Source organism: Heterodontus francisci, chromosome 8 (assembly GCF_036365525.1).
Source record: "Heterodontus francisci isolate sHetFra1 chromosome 8, sHetFra1.hap1, whole genome shotgun sequence".
NCBI lineage: Eukaryota > Metazoa > Chordata > Chondrichthyes > Heterodontiformes > Heterodontidae > Heterodontus > Heterodontus francisci.
In genome coordinates, this window is record NC_090378.1 from 68110770 (window position 1) to 68130053 (window position 19284).

The 19284-nt window shown below is 42.8% G+C and overlaps 1 protein-coding gene across 1 annotated transcript in view; it reads left to right on the forward strand.

Moving 5' to 3' along the window:
* The window catches only part of slc35d1a (solute carrier family 35 member D1a), a 77968-nt gene that overhangs the window by 22647 nt on the left and 36037 nt on the right, over window positions 1–19284 (forward strand). Inside the window, exons 6-7 of the mRNA XM_068037278.1 lie at window positions 5437–5505; window positions 6478–6580. Coding sequence (XP_067893379.1) covers window positions 5437–5505; window positions 6478–6580 — 172 coding nt within the window. The remainder of the gene's footprint in view (window positions 1–5436; window positions 5506–6477; window positions 6581–19284) is intronic.

Consider the following 19284-nt stretch of genomic DNA (forward strand, 5'->3'; position numbering starts at 1 on the left):
CCAGGTGGTCGAAGTTTCAGTAGGGGAGCATTTCGGGAACAGTGACCATAATTCCATAAGTTTTAAGGTACTTGTGGATAAGAGTAATCCTCGGGTGGTGCTAAATTGGGGGTAGGCTAATTATAACAATATTAGGCAGGAATTCAAGAATTTAGATTGGGGGTGGCTGTTTGAGGGTAAATCAACATCTGACATGTGGGAGTCTTTCAAACGTCAGTTGATTAGAATCCAGGACCGGCATGTTTCTGTGAGGAAGAAGGATCAGTTTGGCAAGTTTCGGGAACCTTGGATAACGCGGGATTTGGTGAGCCTAGTCAAAAAGAAAAAGGAAGCATTCGTAAGGGCTGGAAGGCTGGGAACAGACGAATCCCTTGAGGAATATAAAGACAGTAGGAAGGGACTTAAGCAAGGAGTCAGGAGGGCTAAAAGGGATCATGAAATGTCATTGGCAGACAGGATTAAGGAAAATCCCAAGGCTTTTTATACGTATATAAAGAGCAAGAGGGTAACCAGGGAAAGGGTTGGCCCACTCAAGGACAGAGAAGGGAATCTATGTGTGGAGCCAGAGGAAATGGGCGAGGTACTAAATGATTACTTTGCATCAGTATTCACCAAAGAGAAGGACTTGGTAGATGATGAGCCTAGGGAAGGGAGTGTAGATAGTCTCAGTCATCTCATTATCAAAAAGGAGGAGGTGTTGGGTGTCTTGCAAAGCATTAAGGTAGATAAGTCCCCAGGGCCTGATGGGATCTACTCCAGAATACTGAGGGAGGCAAGGGAAGAAATTGCTGGGGCCTTGACAGAAATCTTTGCATCCTCATTGGCTACAGGTGAGGTCCCAGAGGACTGGAGAATAGCCAACGTTGTTCCTTTGTTTCAGAAGGGTAGCAAGGATAATCCAGGAAATTATAGGCCGGTGAGCCTTACGTCAGTGGTAGGGAAATTATTAGAGAGGATTCTTCGGGACAGGATTTACTCCCATTTGGAAACAAACGAACTTATTAGCGAGAGGCAGCATGGTTTTGTGAAGGGGAGGTCGTGTCTCACTAACCTGATTGAGTTTTTTGAGGAAGTGACGAAGATGATTGATGAAGGAAGGGGCAGTGGATGTTGTCTGTATGGACTTCAGTAAAGCCTTTGACAAGGTCCCTCATGGCAGACTGGTACAAAAGGTGAAGTCACACGGGATCAGAGGTGATCTGGCAAGATGGATACAGAACTGGCTCTGTCATAGAAGACAGAGGGTACCAGTGGAAGGCTGCTTTTCTGAATGGAGGGGTGTGACTAGTATTCCGCAGGGATCTGTGTTGGGACCTTTGCTGTTTGTAATATATATAAATGATTAGGAGGAAAATGTAGCTGGTCTGATTAGTAAGTTTGCGGACGACACAAAGGTTGGTGGAGTTATGGACAGTGATGAGGATTGTCAGAGGATACAGCAGGATATAGATCGGTTGGAGACTTGGGTGGAGAAATGGCAGATGGAGTTTAATCCAGACAAATGTGAGGCAATGCATTTTGGAAGGTCTAATGCAGGTGGGAAGTGTACAGTAAACGGCAGACCCTTAGGAGTATTGACAGGCAGAGATATCTGGGCGTACAGGTCCACAGGTCACAAAGTGGCAGCGCAGGTGGATAAGGTAGTCAAGAAGGCATACGGCATGCTTGCCTTCATCGGTCGGGGCATAGAGTATAAAAATTGGCAAGTCATGCTGCAGCTGTACAGAACTTTAGTTAGGCCACACTTCGAATATTGCTTGCAATTCTGGACACCACACTACCAGAAGGACGTGGAGGCTTTGAAGAGGGTACAGAAGAGGTTTACCAGGATGTTGCCTGGTCTGGAGGGCATTAGCTGTGAGGAGAGATTGGATAAACTCTGATTGTTTTCACTGGAACGATGGAGGTGGAGGGGCGACATGATAGAGGTTTACAAAGTTATGAGTGACATGGACAGAGTGGATAGTCAGAGCTTTTTCCTAGGGTGGAAGAGTCAGCTACTAGGGGACATAGGTTTAAGGTGAGAGGGGCAAAGTTTAGAGGGGGTGTGCGAGGCAAGTTCTTTACACAGAGGGTGGTGAGTGCCTGGAACTTGCTGCCAGGGGAGGTGGTGGAAGCAGGTACGATAGCGACGTTTAAGAGGCATCTTGGCAAATCCATGAATAGGATGGGAATAGAGTGATACGGTCCCCGGAAGTGCAGAAGGTTTTAGTTTAGGCAGGCATCAAGATCGGCGCAGGCTTTGAGGGCCGAATGGCCTGTTCCTGTGCTGTACTGTTCTTTGTTCTTTGTATATAAAATTGAGAGGCATAGATAGGGTAGATAGCCAGAGTCTGTTTCCCATGGTAGGGGTGACTAAAACTAGAGGGCATAGATTTAAGGTGAGAGGGAGGAGGTTCAAAGGGGTACATTTTTCACACAAAGAATAGTGGGTATCTGGAATGAGCTGCCTGAAGAGGTGGTGGAGACAGGAACAGTAGCAACATTTAAGAGGCATCTGGATAGGTACTTGAATGAGCAACGCATAGAGGGATGTGGAATTAATGCAGGCAGGTGGGATTAGTATAGATAGGCATTATGGTTGGCATGGATGCGGTGGGCCGAAGGGCCTGTTTCTATGCTGTATGACTCTGTTGCTGCTTCCTTTAGGATGTCAGTCAGCTGCTTAGTGGTCATCTGTAGATCATGAGAGGGTTGGGTTTTGTGGAGGAGGCGGGGCTCCCAACGCCATACTGAAACAGTGACGGGAACGCCGCCTCAGCCTTTTTGTACCCCCCCAAAACCACAGAAAGGGTGCCTCGTTTTACAAAGTGCCCTCCCTGCATGGTGGAGGGACAACCTGCTGCTGGTTAGATCTCAGCTGCTGTGGGAAGAGGCCCTTAAGTGGCCATTAATACGCCACTTAAGTGTCTTAATTGGCCTCTGGGCGGGAAGACCGTCAGCGGCTGATCTCGCTCCCAGCAAGATCGTTTGGCGACAGGCCCTTCGTCCCCATCAAAGTCACAACACAATGACGGCTTCCCCAAACCCCCCCCCCGCCACCGACCTCGCCTCGGGCTGATAAAATCCAGCCCAGTTCAATGTAGAAATCAAGAAGTTGCTGTCCAAGATGCCCTGCTCCTCCCGAATACTGCATTAAACTGATAGCTTGTCGTGAAACTCGCCATTGAAATACATGGAAAGATGTGTAGTTGCTCTAATTGTGTGATATATACCCACTAAACTCACCAAAAGAAGTTGGGGATTGCCCATTCTAGTGTAAGTAAAGTTTTAACAGCGTGATATAAGTCTTAATTACTGCTAAGCAACCTCTCTGGCTTTGTAAATTTCAGTTACACTTGTAAAAGTTAATAAAGAATAGCTCCGTGCAGAGCTGGCATGGATCCGATGGGTCGAATGGCCTCCTTCTGTGCCATAAATTATTCTATGAATGGCTAGTGCTATTTGTTCACTGCTAGGAGCAAAATCCAGTCCAATGTTTTTGAAGATTAATTTTAATCTTTCATGGGATGCAGGCATTGCTGGCAAGGCAAGCATTTGTAACCAATCCCTAATTGCCTTTGATAATTGAGTGGCTTTCTAGACCATTTTAGAGGGAAGTTAGAACCAGCCACATTGCTGTGGGTCTGCAGTCACATATAAGGACACACACAACTGGTTTGACAAAAATGTACTGGTTGTCACTTGACTTAAGTATAAAAATAGAACAGAAACCCTGGTAACGAGGGAAGATGTGGGCAGCAAAGTGACAGACGCCCCTTGATTGGACAAGCCAGGAGCAGCAAAGTGCACCTGAGAGGGCAGCAAATTCACAAGGTTTTGGTTGTAGTGTCAGTGTGCTTTACCTTCTGGAAGGAGATAAAGTTAGCTCCTGCTACTGAAGTAGTGTCAAGGAAGGAGAAAAGACCACAACCCAGCTCGCTTTCCAGCAGCTCTCTAAAAGACCCTGAAATGTCCACTGTCAATTCCTCTCGTCTCCTGTCTTTGAGGAAAAGCCTGCTAGACTGGTTCTCAACACCACCTAAAAAGAACTGTTCTCAAAGATCGTTCACGTGTACTCTGAAGTTAGACTGTATGCCAGTTTTGGAACAACATATCTGTTTTCTTCAAAAATGAGCAAGTTGTCATGGACTTGTATTATTTTTCTCCTCAGATTAAAACAGTGTGCCTTTGAGACAGAAGTTTTGGATTTCTGGGGGCACAGTGTGCCACAGCTGCATTTTGTTACCTAGGCAACAGCAGGAGAGAGAGGTCACATCGTATAATGTTTAGATTTGACTGTGTAAAACTGGCAAAAAACTGGTCTGAACCAGACTCGCTGGTGAAGCATACTGAAGAGAAAGCTGTCCATTCTTTCTCAGCAGAAAGTCTACAAGGAGCTACAGGCCAAATTAATTGCCTAAATAAGAAATAACCCTTTTAAGAGACCATTTGGTATTGCTAAAGGAACTGTTGATGCCTGCTGCAGCAGAAGAGTTTGAATGTCTATCAAACCCAGACTGCTTCATCAAATCCAAGTGAAGATTTCGAGTGGCCTTTGATTATTTTCACATTTAGAATACTTCATCCATCAGGAATGTAACCCACAAAGACTGACTTATTTTTTAAGAAACAGCTAATTTTCAAAACACCACTTTTAAAACCGGTTAACCACTGTTGTTTTTGAATGTATGTGCGTGAATGGGGAAGTTAGGTTAAAATAAGTTGTAAGGCCTTTTGATATAGCTTTATCTTAATAGTGTTTAAGATTTAGTTTTAATAATTTGTTTTTGTCTAAAGATAACTGGTTTGGTCTGTTTTATTCTGAGGTTTACTAGAGTGTTTAATTTGGCTGTTTTCCGGTTGGGTGGGCAAAACTTTAATAATATACTGCGACCTGTGGAGTGACAGAACTGAATTGACAGTACATCGCTCCTGCTGCGGTCGAAACAAAGTAATCAGCCCGGTTGTGGGTTTTTTTTGATCTGTAACAGAGCTCTGAATTTTAAAAATTCTTTTTTATTTTTCTGGTTAACTGGTGTATGTGAGTGTGAGGGGCTAAGGTAAAAAGGGGATTTTAAAATTTAAAAGTGTGTTTATGCTTTACTTCATTACTAGTTTAGAATTGTTTTATAATAAACTGATAATTTTGAATATTAAAGAAACCTGGTTAGTGTTTTCTATTCTGAGAAAAATTGAGTATATGATTAACTGTATTGATAAGTGGGAAAATTTAAAGTATATGTTGTGACCTGTAGAGAAGTGGGACTAGAATAAACCGTGTACTTCTCCCGTCTCGGTCACAACATGACCAATTAAAAAAATGTTGATATTCGTTTCTTCCTTGTACCTATTTGTGAAGTGCCTGGTGACCTGTCTTTCTTTAAAGGTACTATAAATGAAAATCATTCATTTTCAAATCCAAAGTTAATCTTTTATTTCCTGATCTAATTGCAGTAAGACCTTCTCTCGATCTGTTCAGATGACTGTATTTGCAATGATACTTGGTGCATTTGTTGCTGCCAGGTAAGATTACGACTTAGACTCAGAATGTTACAGCACAGAAACAGGCTATTTGACCCAACAAGTTTGCATTAGTGTTTTTCTCTGCATAATCTATTGAGTATAATCCCAATCTCCCTAATCCCATTCTCCTGTTCACGTAATACTTAGTTGTTTGAAAATGAATATTGCAATCACATTCCCTTTTAAAAGATGGAAGAATCTATGAAATCTACATAAACTAATGATTTGTGGAAGCAAAATTGACATTATAACCACCTGCCCTAAGTAATTATTTTCTAAAGTTCACTGTTAATTCTTTTTATGATCAATTTTTCCCCTCGTGCCCAATCGCTATATCAAGTATCAGGCTGCACGATTGTTCCTCTAGTCTCACTACAGTCAAAGGATTGGAGAGGAGCAGTTAACGGTCCTGCTGTTAAGTTTCTTCTCTTCCTTTCTGGCTATTGGGCCAGAATCGTTTCAGATCCTTGTGGCTGCTGTTTTTAGATAATAGCCAGTAGGTTCCAACTATGGTAGTCATTGCTACCGCTGTGGGACTCTTAACTGTAGTCAACTTTCCTCTACTACTTTCTCGGGAAGAGTTATGTACCCTGGGTACAACCAAGGCATGTAAATGACCTGTCCCACCAATTTCAGTTGTACTGAGGCCAGCAGCGACACTGTGCACTTTCAATACATTTTCTGTTAAGTATTCTAATTCTCAGGTTCATCTTACTAAAGACTACTGAATGATGTAGAAATTACTTTGAATTAAGGTTTCACCACATGGAACAACAGGCTTAATATTGGATTGTGTGAAGATTGTGACGATATCCTTGATTATAATAAAACTGTGTGTGTGCACTTGCATGCATACTTAATCTTTTGTGCTGAGAGAATATTGGGTTGAGTAGCTAATATTCTTAATATTGTAATAGTGGTTTGCATGATTCCCTGTTTTAATATGCAAAAAAATACACCACTTTCTTTCAGTTCTGACATGGCATTTGACTCTTTTGGATATGGATACATTCTTACAAATGATGTACTAACAGCTGCCAATGGAGCTTATGTAAAACAAAAATTGGAGTCAAAAGTGAGTAGTCTTTTTGTTAATTTGTTTCAAAACCTAGTGTTGAAGGTTTATTCTGGAATATTTCAAAATTTGTTTGAAATCTTTAATATTCACTCCTTCCATTCCTGCAAAACTTTTCCAATTACAATTCTATGATTATGGGATCTACACTGAAAGTACTTGTCCTGAGGTAGCTGTAATTAGGTACATTTTCCTTCTTGGCTTTTGCACTCCCAAAAAATAAACAGCAGAGTTTGAAAGAGCACACAGGACACACATAAAATTCTACTACTGATTATGGACAGTGAAGTGACGTTTTCTTCCCTTGCCTCTAAGGAAGCTGAAGTGCTGTCACGGATGTTACATCTTCCGTACAATACCTCACCCATGTAGCCATTTGTGTGAACCTAGATGATGAGCATTGTTAGGCTATTCGGCAGGGGTGTGTTGGAATTAAATCTGTTTCCCAAATGACGAGCATATTTTCCGACAGGAATTACTGGATTGTGTCGAAGAGTAGCTACTCAACCCAATATTCTTTTTCAGTATCACATTGTCCTTGTCACGCTGCATCCCAGAATTGTGCGTGGATATAGAACCGGGGTCGCCGACATGTTGATCGCAAGCTACTGGTAGCTCGCGTCAGCCTTTGAGTAGTACGCATAAAGCTCCTGCCAACTCGGTCCTTTCGCCCACGTCATCCTGCCAGCATTAATTCGCACGTGTGCATCCTGATTGCACAACAGGATGAGTGAGCGGTGCCAGGGTGGGGTAGCTGGTGATATTTTTCCTTTATCAGAAGTAGTTCTCGCTAAAGTACAGGTTGGCGAAGCCTGATATAGAACATACTATCTCAACAAATCTTGCCCCCTTCCCCACACAGTGTGTTACCATCTGCCTAGTGTCACCAGTTGATGGTGTGGATGCATTTATGATTTTTCTGTCCTTCAGAGTTACTAATGCTGCCAGTGTTGTAGCTGTTATGTATTTTGCCCTAGAGAGGAAGAAAGTCACTTCAATCCCAGCATTCTAATTCACTGCCTTTGCTTGTATCAATGTGGTAATAATGCACAGGGAAGTCACAGTGGAATCGGGCAGGGTTAGAAAAAATGAAGAGGAAGTTTGAGTGCATCTTAATGTGGCATGCTTGGTGGCCTTGTATTATGTAGGCAGGGTGAGGAAAGCTGCCAGATTGAAACATGTTCCCCTTAGGCACCTCTCCTATTCAGAGTGGGGCATTGGGCAGTGTTGCAGGATCTTTAGGGCCACAATAGAGCTGCTGGTAATAAGAGTATAAGCAGGTTCTTGAGGTTTTCAGATGCAGCTTTGAAGATGCTGGTAGAGCAAGCAAATGTCAGAAAGGAACTGCTGTTTCCCTATCCCCCTGGATTGTTGACTGAAGCCACGGCAAATTGGTGAATGGGCATGGTGAGAGGTGATACCAAATTCTGTCGTCAGCATTGTTGTTGGAACCTGGCTATGCAGAGAATCAAAGCCTCCTTATGCACTGCTCAGAACTGCAGATATGTTCTGAGTCTACAAACTCAGAGGGTCCACATTCCTCTGAGCATGCATACTTTTACTTGACTTCTCCGAGAGTGGAGTTTCTCAAAGGAATCCTATCAGTTCAAAACCTACAGTAGCAACTATAAACAATTTCAAATCCTTTAATGCCCAAAAACAAACAAAAAAATGTCTCCAATTCTGTGTAGCTTTATCTTGGAGTACCTGAGAATTGCTTTAAAATAGAATTTGAATGGTCATCTCAAGCTCTGTAATGCCTATGCTTGGGTGAGAGCAGGAAGTGACAATCTGGCAATAAGGGCAGAAAACGATGTTGCAATGACATTGCACTCATCCCTCAATTTGAGTTTATTTTGGAAGATCATTGTTCCCTTTAAGCTATGCGGGTGCACAACTCTTAGGAATATTCCATACAGGGGACAAACAGACCACGTCATCAGCAGTCCCTTTTAAGATGTGTGGATGCACGATCGCCTGTCAGTCCTAAAGGAACTGTGGAGTGTAACAACGGGCTGCACGCAGTGAAGGGAAACTAGAGGGAACATTCATGAAGATGCTGCCTGTTTGAGATGGAAATTCTGGCTGCCAGGATTAATGTCCCCCCAGAAAATCTGACCAGTTATAAAAGCAGTGGTGAGTAGGCCAAACAATTTTATTTTTTTAAATTTGCTACTACCCTGATTTTTTTGAGTGACAGATTAAAATAGCCCCCATAGTGTTCAATTTTAAGACTGGTCTTTGAAATAAAATCCACTGAATGGAAGCTCTGGTTGAAATTAAATACACTGGATTGAAGCGCTGTTGGTTGGGAGATGGTGACCCAGATGGAAATTGCTTGCTTTATAAAGTATATAATAGGGGAACTTGAAACAAAGACTTTGATTCCTCTGAATTTGTAGAATGTTACAATCATTTTCAATAATTGCAGTTTTCAGTATTTTAGGTAGGAAGACCTATTTTATAATATGGAGAAAAAAAACTGTTCTTGCCCTTGAGCAATTTTTCTTCATTTCTCCCAGGATATTTTTATCTTGGAACTAAGATCGTTGAGTTCCAAAAAAAGTTTTTACAGTGTGATGGTTGTAGCAGCTTTGTGAAGGCCAGAGGGCTGAATCCTATTGAAATTGAATAAAGTTTAAAATAAAGATTGAAATTCTTTTTGAATAAATGTGCTGAACTGTGAGCCCTTACAGATGCTTTGTAGGAAAACTCGAATTGATGTTGAACTTGAATGAGCTGTTAATTAGGCTGCATGAGTTGTACTGTTTCCAGTCATGGGTGCCCTTCGCACTTTTTTGATCATTCCTCACTTTTTTTTTTCAATTGCACGCTTTCTTGTTCACTCGTTTACGCTTGCTCTCGTGTTCTGTCTCCCATACACTCATGTGTTCGATCTCTCTTTTTTTTTTCTCTCCCCCACCCCTTCTCCCTCTCTCACAAGCACTTTTGTGTTCGCGCGTTCATGCTCTTGCATGCATGCACTTTCTCGTATTAGTGTTTGTCATGTTTGTTCTCCATCATCCATCACCCCTTCAGTGATGCCACCAGAAAGCAGTTCACCTTGACTGCATGTTTGTGATGAGAGATGGTTAGACCTCAGCTAGCCTCTACGTCTACGGCTGCTCTTCCATTGGGAAGCTTGGGTTGGAATCATGAGCATCTGTTTGGCAACAGTGCTAGTGTTGCAGTACTTGAAATAGTGCCACCCAGGGGATGTAGGATTTGCTATTTTGGGTTTGTGCCATCCTTCTTGGGCAAATTGTGCCATCACCTTCATGATACCAGCAGGCGGCTTCCTCTTTTGCAAGCAGATGCAAATAATCTGGGTAACTGTGTGGTCTTTGATTTAGCTCAGTTTTAGTGGCAGGTGGTTCGCAGCCCCAAACAGGGCCACCATCTTTGGGTACATCTACAGCTGGACTAACAACTCTTAAGGAAAGTGAGCAGTGTTGCAAACGTGACCCCCATGGTGGCATTGTGATTCATTACACTTTTCTATCCCTACCATAGTTTATCTTTGACTCACTAAATTCCAACCAAGAGTTGGTTCCTAGCTGAATATTCTGGTCCTCTGCCAAATGTGCTGTTGGCCAAACTTGACAGGTGAGTTTGTCCTGGGCCTGTGGCTTATGTAAATTAAGGGAAAGGACTTCCATTTGGAAAATTCGAGCCTGTAAGGCAGGTGACCTGGTGAATTGGGCCAGCATAATCCAATTATTGCCGCACCTGGAAATTTGGAACTTGTGTGTAGTATATCAGGAGAAGTATTGTATTTCACTAATGCAGTGTTTAGCTGTACTTGATCAAAATTACATACATGGAAAATAACAACTTTAGTCCTTTTGGTCATGTATCTTTTTTTTTAAAAAAAGCTGCAGTAACCCAGTTCTAAAATGCTTTCCAGTGCTAAATTGACAATCTGAAAAGGAAGCTCAGGGAGGGTTTGCTTGAATCAAAGGACTCTAGAATGATTTGAACACAGTCAAATTAAAGACCACGTTTAAAGGAGAAGGTGACTTTTAAATGTCAATTTTGTTTTTTTTTGTTATCGGCATCCCATGTAGGAATGTTGTTTGCAACTGGTGTGCCAATACTACTAGTGGTAAGTATTTCAACATCTGTGAATTAAATGCAAGAAGGATACAGCTTTGTTCTATATGAAGAACAAATGGAGTTCGAATATGAATTTGTGGTTAACGGTTGATGTCATTATTCTGGTACAATACCAGTGTTGCTTTAAACTGATAAGTTTAAAGGGAGATACCATCTTCGAAGAACTTCATTTTAGTGCTCCATGTTTTCTGCTCAGTGTGCTGTTTCAGGTGCACGGGTAACACTTTTGTCTGTGCGATCAGAAACGTTCTTTCCAGGAGTTAATTGAAGCAACAACTAATCTTCTGAAATAGTCCATAAAATTATAGAAATTTACAGTAAAAGAATGTGGACATTCAGCAACTTGTTTCTGACTTTTAATGTTGATCACATTGCCCTGCTTTCTCCCTGCAGCCCTGCATCTTACTCTGGTTCAAATGTTCCAGCTCTTCTTTCAGTTCATGCAGTGGTCTGTGGCTCAACAATCCCTTTGGCAAAACATTCCATGCTGTAACAACCCTGTATGCAAACATTTCTCAGCTTTCTCCTCACTTTCAGAGACTATTTGAAATTGGTGACCTTATGTCTGTTTTCTCATTTGTTCTTAAGATGTGAGCATCACTGGCAAGGCCAGCTTTTATTGTGCATCCCTGATTACCCTTGAGAAGACGCTGGTGAGCTGCTGTCTTGAACCTCTGCAGCCCATGTGGTGTCGGTGCATCCACAGTGCTGTTAAGAAGTGTTCCAGAATTTTGACCCAGCAATAGTGAAGGCACAACAATATAGTTCCAAGACGGTGTGTGGCTTGGACAGGAACTTGCAGGTGGTGGTGTTCCCATGCATCTGCTGCCCTTGACCTAGGTGGTAGAGGTCACAGGTTTGGAAGGTGCTCTTGAAGGAGCCTTGGTGAGTTGCAGCAGTACATCTTGTAGAGGGTACATGCTGCTGCCACTGTGCGCCAGTGCTGGAAGGAGTGAATGTTGAAGGTGGTGGATGGGGTGCCAATCAAGCGAGCTGCTTTGTCCTGGATGCTGTTGAGCTTCTTGAGTGTTGCTGGAGCTACATGCATCCAAACAAGCAAAGAACATTCCATCATACTCCTGAATTGTGCCTTGTAGGCAGGCTTTGGGGAATCAGGTGAGTTACTCACTGCAGAATTCCCAGCCTCTGACCTGCTCTCGTAGCCATAGTATTTATATGTCTGGTCCAGTGAAGTCTGCGGTCAATGGTAACCCCAGGATGTGATGGTGGGGGATTCAGCAATAATAATATAGTTGCTTGTCAAGGGGAGATAGTTAGTTAGTTTCTCTTTTGTTGGAGATGATCATTGGTTGGCACTTGTGTGGCACAAATGTTACTTGCCACTGAGCAGTCCAACCCTGAATGTTGTCCAGGTCTTGCTGCATGTGGGCAAGGACTTCAGTGTCTGAGGAGTTACATATGATACTGAACATTGTGTAATCATCAATGAACATCCCCACTTCTGACCTTAAGTTGGAGGGAAGGTCATTGAAGCAGCTGAAGATGTTTGGGCCTAGGACACTACCCTGAGGAACACCTGGAGCAGTGTCCTGGGACTGAGATGATTGGCCTTCAACAGCCACAACCATCTTCCTTTGTACTAGGGGAGTCGTGGCATAGTGGTAATGAACTGAACTAGCAATCCAGAGGCCCAGACAAATGCCCAAATGGCATGTGTTCAAATCCCACCATGGCAGCTGGTGGAATTTAAATTCAATTAATAGAACATAGAACATAGAACATACAGCACAGAACAGGCCCTTCGGCCCACAATGTTGTGCCGATCCTTTGTCCTCTGTCAAGGACAATTTAATCTATACCCCATCATTCTCCTTTATCCATATACCTATCCAAAAGCCTTTTGAAAGTCCCTAAAGTTTCTGACTCAACAACTTCCCCGGGCAAGGCATTCCATGCCTCGACCACTCTCTGGGTAAAGAACCTTCCCCTGACATCCCCCTTATATCTCCCACCCTTCACCTTAAATTTATGACCCCTTGTAACGCTTTGCTCCACCCGGGGAAAAAGTTTCTGACTGTCTACCCTATCTATTCCCCTGATCATCTTATAAACCTCTATCATGTCACCCCTCATCCTTCTCCTTTCTAATGCGAAGAGGCCTAGAATGTTCAGCCTTTCCTCGTAAGACTTATTCTCCATTCCAGGCAACATCCTGGTAAATCTCCTCTGCACCCTCTCCAAGGCTTCCACATCCTTCCTAAAATGAGGCGACCAGAACTGCACACAGTACTCCAAATGAGGCCTTACCAAGGTCCTGTACAGCTGCATCATCACCTCACGGCTCTTAAATTCAATCCCTCTGCTAATGAACGCTAACACCCCATATGCCTTCTTCACAGCCCTATCCACTTGAGTTGCAACTTTCAATGATCTATGCACATAGACCCCAAGGTCTCTCTGCTCCTCCACATGCCCAAGAACCCTACCGTTAACCCAGTATTTTGCATTCATGTTTGTCCTTCCAAAATGGACGACCTCACACTTTTCAGGGTTAAACTCCATCTGCCACTTTTCAGCCCAGCACTGCAACCTATCCAAGTCCCTTTGCAGACGACAATAGCCCTCCTCGGTATCCACAACTCCACCAACCTTTGTATCATCTGCAAATTTACTGACCCACCCTTCGACTTCCTCATCCAAGTCGTTAATAAAAATCACAAACAGGAGAGGACCCAGAACTGATCCCTGCGGCACGCCACTGGTAACTGGGCTCCAGGCTGAGTATTTACCATCTAAGACCACTCTCTGCCTTCTATCAGTTAGCCAATTCTTAATCCAACTGGCCACATTCCCCACTATCCCATGCCTCCTGACTTTCTCCATAAGTCTACCATGGGGGACCTTATCAAATGCCTTACTAAAATCCATGTACACCACATCCACTGGTTTACCCTCATCCACTTGCTTGGTCACCTGCTCAAAGAATTCAATCAGGCTTGTGAGGCAAGACCTACCCCTCACAAAACCGTGCTGACTGTCCCGAATCAAGCAGTGTCTTTCCAGATGCTCAGAAATCCTATCCCTCAGCACCTTTTCCATCAACTTGCCTACCACCGAAGTAAGACTAACTGGCCTGTAATTCCCAGGGTTGTTCCTATTCCCTTTCTTGAACAGGGGCACAACATTTGCCACCCTCCAATCACCTGGTACCACCCCCGTCAGCAGAGAAGATGAAAAGATCATTGCCAGCGGCTCTGCAATTTCATCCCTTGCTTCCCATAACATCCTTGGATATACCCCGTCAGGCCCGGGAGACTTGTCTATCTTCAAGTTATTCAAAAACCCCAACACATCTTCCCTCCTAACGAGCACTTCCTCGAGCTTACCAGTCTGTTTCACACCGTCCTCTTCAGTAATACACCCCTTCTCATTCGTAAATACCGAAGAGAAGTACTCATTCAAAACCTCACTTATCTCTTCCGGCTCAACACACAGTCTCCCGCTATTGTCCTTGACCGGACCTACGGTCCCCCTGGTCATCCTCATATTTCTGACATACGCGTAAAAGGCCTTGGGGTTTTCTTTTATTTAATTAATAAATTTAATTTAAAAATCTAGAATTGGGAATTGAAAGATAGTGTCAGTAATGGTGCCATGAAACTATCTCTCAATTGTCGTAAAAACCCATTTAGTTCACTGATGTCTTTTAGGGAAGGAAATCTGCTGTCCTTACCCAGTCTGGGCTACATGTGACTCCAGACCCACAGCAATGTGGTTGACTCTTAACTGCCCTCTGAAATGGCCTAGCAAGCCACTCAGTTGTCGAGCAATTAGGAATGGGCAACAAATGCTGGCCTTGCCAGCTCTTTGGTGCTACGCGGTGATGTCAAAGGCTCTCACCTTGCCTCTGGAATTCAGCTCTTCTGTAAATGTTTGGACCAAGGCTGGAATGGGGTCTGGAGCTGAGTGCGTGGCCCTGGTGAAACCCAGTCTGCGCATTGGTGAGCAGATTTTTGCTGAGCAACTGTCGAGGACATTGTCCATCACTTTGAGAGTAAACCGATGGGGTGGTAATTTGGTCGGGTTGGATTTGTCCTGCTTTTTGTGGACAGGGCATACCTGAGTGATTTTTTTTTTTCACCATTGTTGGGTAGATTATAGTGTCATAACTATACTGGAGCAGCTTGGATAAGGATGCAACTAGTTCTGGAGCACAAGACTTCAGTACTACAGCTGGGGTATTGTCAAGGCCCATAACCTTGACTGTATCCAGTGTCTTCAGCCATTTCTTGATATTGCATAAAGTGTATCAAATTGTCTGAAGACTGGCATCTATGATGGTGGGGACCTCAGGACGAGACCAAGATGGATCATCCACTTGGCATTTCTGGCTGAAGATGGTTGCAAATGCTTCAGTAACTCACCAAGTAGAGGAAATAGTTCTTTCACCATTCACCCTGTCAAATAATTTTAAAACATTTAAAAAAAATCTCTTTTCCATTGGAAATGGTCCCATTATCTCAAACTTCTCTTCCAAGGTATAATTTTTCATATTTGTTATCTTCCTGTTGAAAAAACATATGGTATCTATAGCTTTAACATTCTTTCTGTAATAGCGTATCCAAACTCAACTGTGGCCCAACCTTGTGTCTTCGAGAAATTTATCATAATCTCTGCACCTGTTTATAAAATCCCAAATTAGATTTTTTTTTTTACGGCTTTGTTTGCACTTGAACTTTTATGCAGTTACTTATTTTCAACCCCTAGGTGTGTCCACGTCTTTCCATTGAGTTTATGCTTCTATTCTTTGTTTCTCCTCTCAAAATGCATCACTCACATGAAATTATATGCATATATTGAATCTGCTGCCTATCTGCTATATTCTCCTAAAGTCTCTTATAATCCTTACTCTTTTGAAAATTGTCTGATTTTTGTTAGCAAATTCTAATATAGTGCACCTATGCCCAAATCCAAATCATCATTTTTATATCCAGCCCTGACCTCTGGGACACAACATTTCCTACCCTTCTCCAATCTGTGCAATGCCTGAGTGCCCAACTCTTTAATTTCCCCGTCCGTCAACAATCTTTCTATACGTTACCTTTCCTCTAATACCACATACTTGAATTTTTGTAACAAATCTGAGAGATTTTAGTGAATCCCTACTGAAATTCTGTGTGCACTATATCTTCTGCATTCCCTTAGTCAGCTAGTCACTTTAGGAAAACACTCTTAAATTTGTCAAACATGACTTGCCTTTAATAAATCCATGCCACCTGTCTTTGAATATCTAATGCAGTTCTAAATACTCAATTGATTCCATCTTGAATTATGTGTCCCAAGAGATTTCTCAGCTGATGGGCTGACTGGTTTGTTGTTACTTCATTTATCTTTTCCTTGAACAGAGTTGTGAAATTAGCCTGCTTCTGGTTCCTTGGCACAAGTTGCATGTCTGAAGGCTGAAAAATCTCCCCTCTACTTCATTCAACAGCCTATGGTACGTGCTTAGGATCTGGTGTGTTGACTATTTTGAGTTTTAATTTTAAAAAAACTTTCTTTTCCACAGTTTTGCCAAACCCGCTTTCACACTGTTACAACAGGTGAGAAAGGTGTCAAGGGGTCTCTCAGTTTTCACCTGGTCTTACCGTAACAGGGTTTAATTTTAAACACACCGTGTTTTTAGCTCCCCCTTGGTGAATCCTCGTTCACCGCTTTCCAATTATAAGGCAAAGAAACCAGCACAGACAGGCTTTCTTAGGTTTGAAGAAGAAAAGTTGAAATTTATTAAGCTTAAACTTAAACTCTGATTCGGTTAACACCTATGGATACACAACGTGCCCACGCTAGCATGCATACATGATACACACATGCAAATAGAGAAAAAAGAGCAGAAGAAAAATAAAGTGGACAAGTTTGAGACAATATCTGAAGAGTTTTTGTTACAGTTCTTCGAGCTCACTAGAGTCCTTGATTATCGGTAGATCGTGCTTTTCGTTGGGACCCAGTATTCTTCTTAAACCTTGTTCGCTGTAGGAGACTTCTCTCTCTTGGAGTTCATGTATCTTCAGTGGATTCAGAGGCTTGTGAGAAAGCGATGGGAGCAGACAGGAGAGATCATAATCCAGGAGCAAACAGTCTCTGTCTCTTCAAACTCTCTGTGGCCAGTTCAAAAGAAAACTCTGGAACAGCCAGGTAGTCATGTGATCAGCTGGTCTAACCAGTTCTGGCCCTTGTGGATTGTATCCTCCTTAGCAGGCCCTGGAATGTGCTTCCTCACCTTCGATGTCTGTTGGTATGTAAATTTTTTTTTCCAGCCACACACTCCATTTTGTTTAAAGATGCCCCACTGTTGGTCCATTGTCTTTACTAGTTCTTCTGCCTAGATAGTTAGGGTCACATCCCTTATTTCACTGAACTTAATCGTTTTACAGTGCTGCATCCTTTTATTGATCTCTTCATGACCTTTTTTGAATTTTCTCACTGACTTTAACCGATTGTTATTTCCCTTGGAATGTTTTGCCCTAGGGAGTAACTGAGATGGAGGCCATTGCATCTTTTAAGGAAAATGTGGATGAATGATTGAAGCAGAGGATAATACTGTGAGAGGAAGAATGCCGAGAAGTGGAGTTAGTTTTGTAGTTGGCAGAGACATGATGGGACATGATTTCCTTCTGTAAACATTTCATATTAGTCATTTGTTCTCTTAGTCTAGTATAAATTGCTGATTGTGGTTATGTTTTTGCATCTATATATCATTTAATCTGTAAATAAATCTGGGCAGTAATTTAGCCTTATGCAGTGACCTGATATTTTAAAGATGTCGTGAGCATCCTGCATATGAGCAATTTATTGCATTTGGGTTTAGCTGTTGAACTGGAGCTACACTAACTCTGCACAGTACCGAACAAAGATGCAGAATTTGGTTTATAGGAGACTTTATCTGCTACTGGAAACACCCTTTTTTTTTTGCACAAAGGGTGTTGGACTATGCCTGATTTTTAATAGCAAGTATAATAAGGTTGACTGAATCCTTTTTAGCAATAGCTCACAAATGAGTTGTCCTGATCATGAAGATAATGTCAATAACATTAACTGTGATGCTACATATCGCTAATCTTATTGTCATGGGTCTGCAGAGCAACTTTGCTCATTGGGAAAAGAGGTGCAATTTGCTTAACTTTTTTTTTTATATTGAGGAACCCACTGCAGGTGTTCCTGAAGACTGCTGAATTGAAAAGAATTGGCTGGTGCAGTGAGATCAATTTGCTGCATATTTACCCCTCAGATCCAAGTTTGAATGCAACCTAGACTCCCTTTCTTGAGCAGTGAGTGGAATATGTGTTTTGACCAGTTTCAGCTTTCTTGGTGGTAGTCAACAGTTTAAGTTGGTACTGTTCATTTGAAAGCAGTGAAGGTAACTGATGTAGCGAAGTGTGTTTTTTCTGAAGCTGAGCTCCAAGTTTATTAGTCTACACCAATCCAAATTTGAAACAGTCAAGCTGCTGGAAACAGGCCCCTGGAGTAGATGGAATTCCACACGAAACCTTGAAGCATAGTGGCCCTCCCCTAAACCCCAAGCTCCATGAGTTGTTCACAGCCTGCTGAGAACAGACAGGATTCCATAGGATCTTTGTGATGCGATTATCATCACCTTGTACAAAAACAAAGGAGAAAAATCCGACTGCTCCAACTACCATGGGATCACCCTCCTTTCTATTGCTGAGAAGTTCCTGGCTAGAATACTTCTGAATAGGCTTGTGCCTACCATTGTGGAAGAAAACCTCCCAGAGAGACAGTGTGGTTTCAGAGCAAACACAGGCACCGCTGACATGGTATTTGCACTTGGACAATTACAAAAAAAGTGTCATGAGCGAAACAAAGACCTGCACGCCACTTTCATAGACCTCACCAAGGCATTCGACACTGAGCGGAAATGGACTTTGGAAAATCCTTGAAAACTTGGATGCCCACCCAGGTTCCTGGCCATGGTGAAGCAGTTTCATGAAAATCAGTACGGACAAGTTGAGCAAAACAGTGACCCCCTCGAGTCCCTTCTGAACCTCCAATAGCGTGGAGCAGGATGTGTGCCGGCCCCGATCTTATTCACTGTCTTTTTCAGCATGTTGCTGCAGCAAACAACGGAAGACCTAGAGGGAGTTTATGTACGCTTCCGGACTGATGGAGGCATTTTCGACCTCAGGCTCTCGCAAACACACAAGAAGGACTCATCAGGGATCATCTTTTCACCAATGACTGCACTCTCCTGGCCCACAGTCAGTCAGACCTGCAAAGTATGACCACATGTTTTTCCAAGGCGGCACAACTCTTCGGACTAAAAATCAGTTTAAAGAAAAGTCCTGCATCAGCCTGCACCCCAAGAAGAATATAGACCGCCAAGCATTGTCATCGAGGGAACTGAGCTGAATGCTACCAAGCAATTTACTTCTTTGGGGAGCGCAACTCGTTTGATGGAAGTGGACAATAGGCTCTCAAAAGCAAACAGTACTTACGGCAGACTCTACAAATGAGTGTGGACCAACCACAGCCTCAGAGCACAGACCAAACTCTGTATAAAGCTGTAGGCCTCACCACCCTTCTGTATGATGCTGAGTCATGGGTTCCTATAC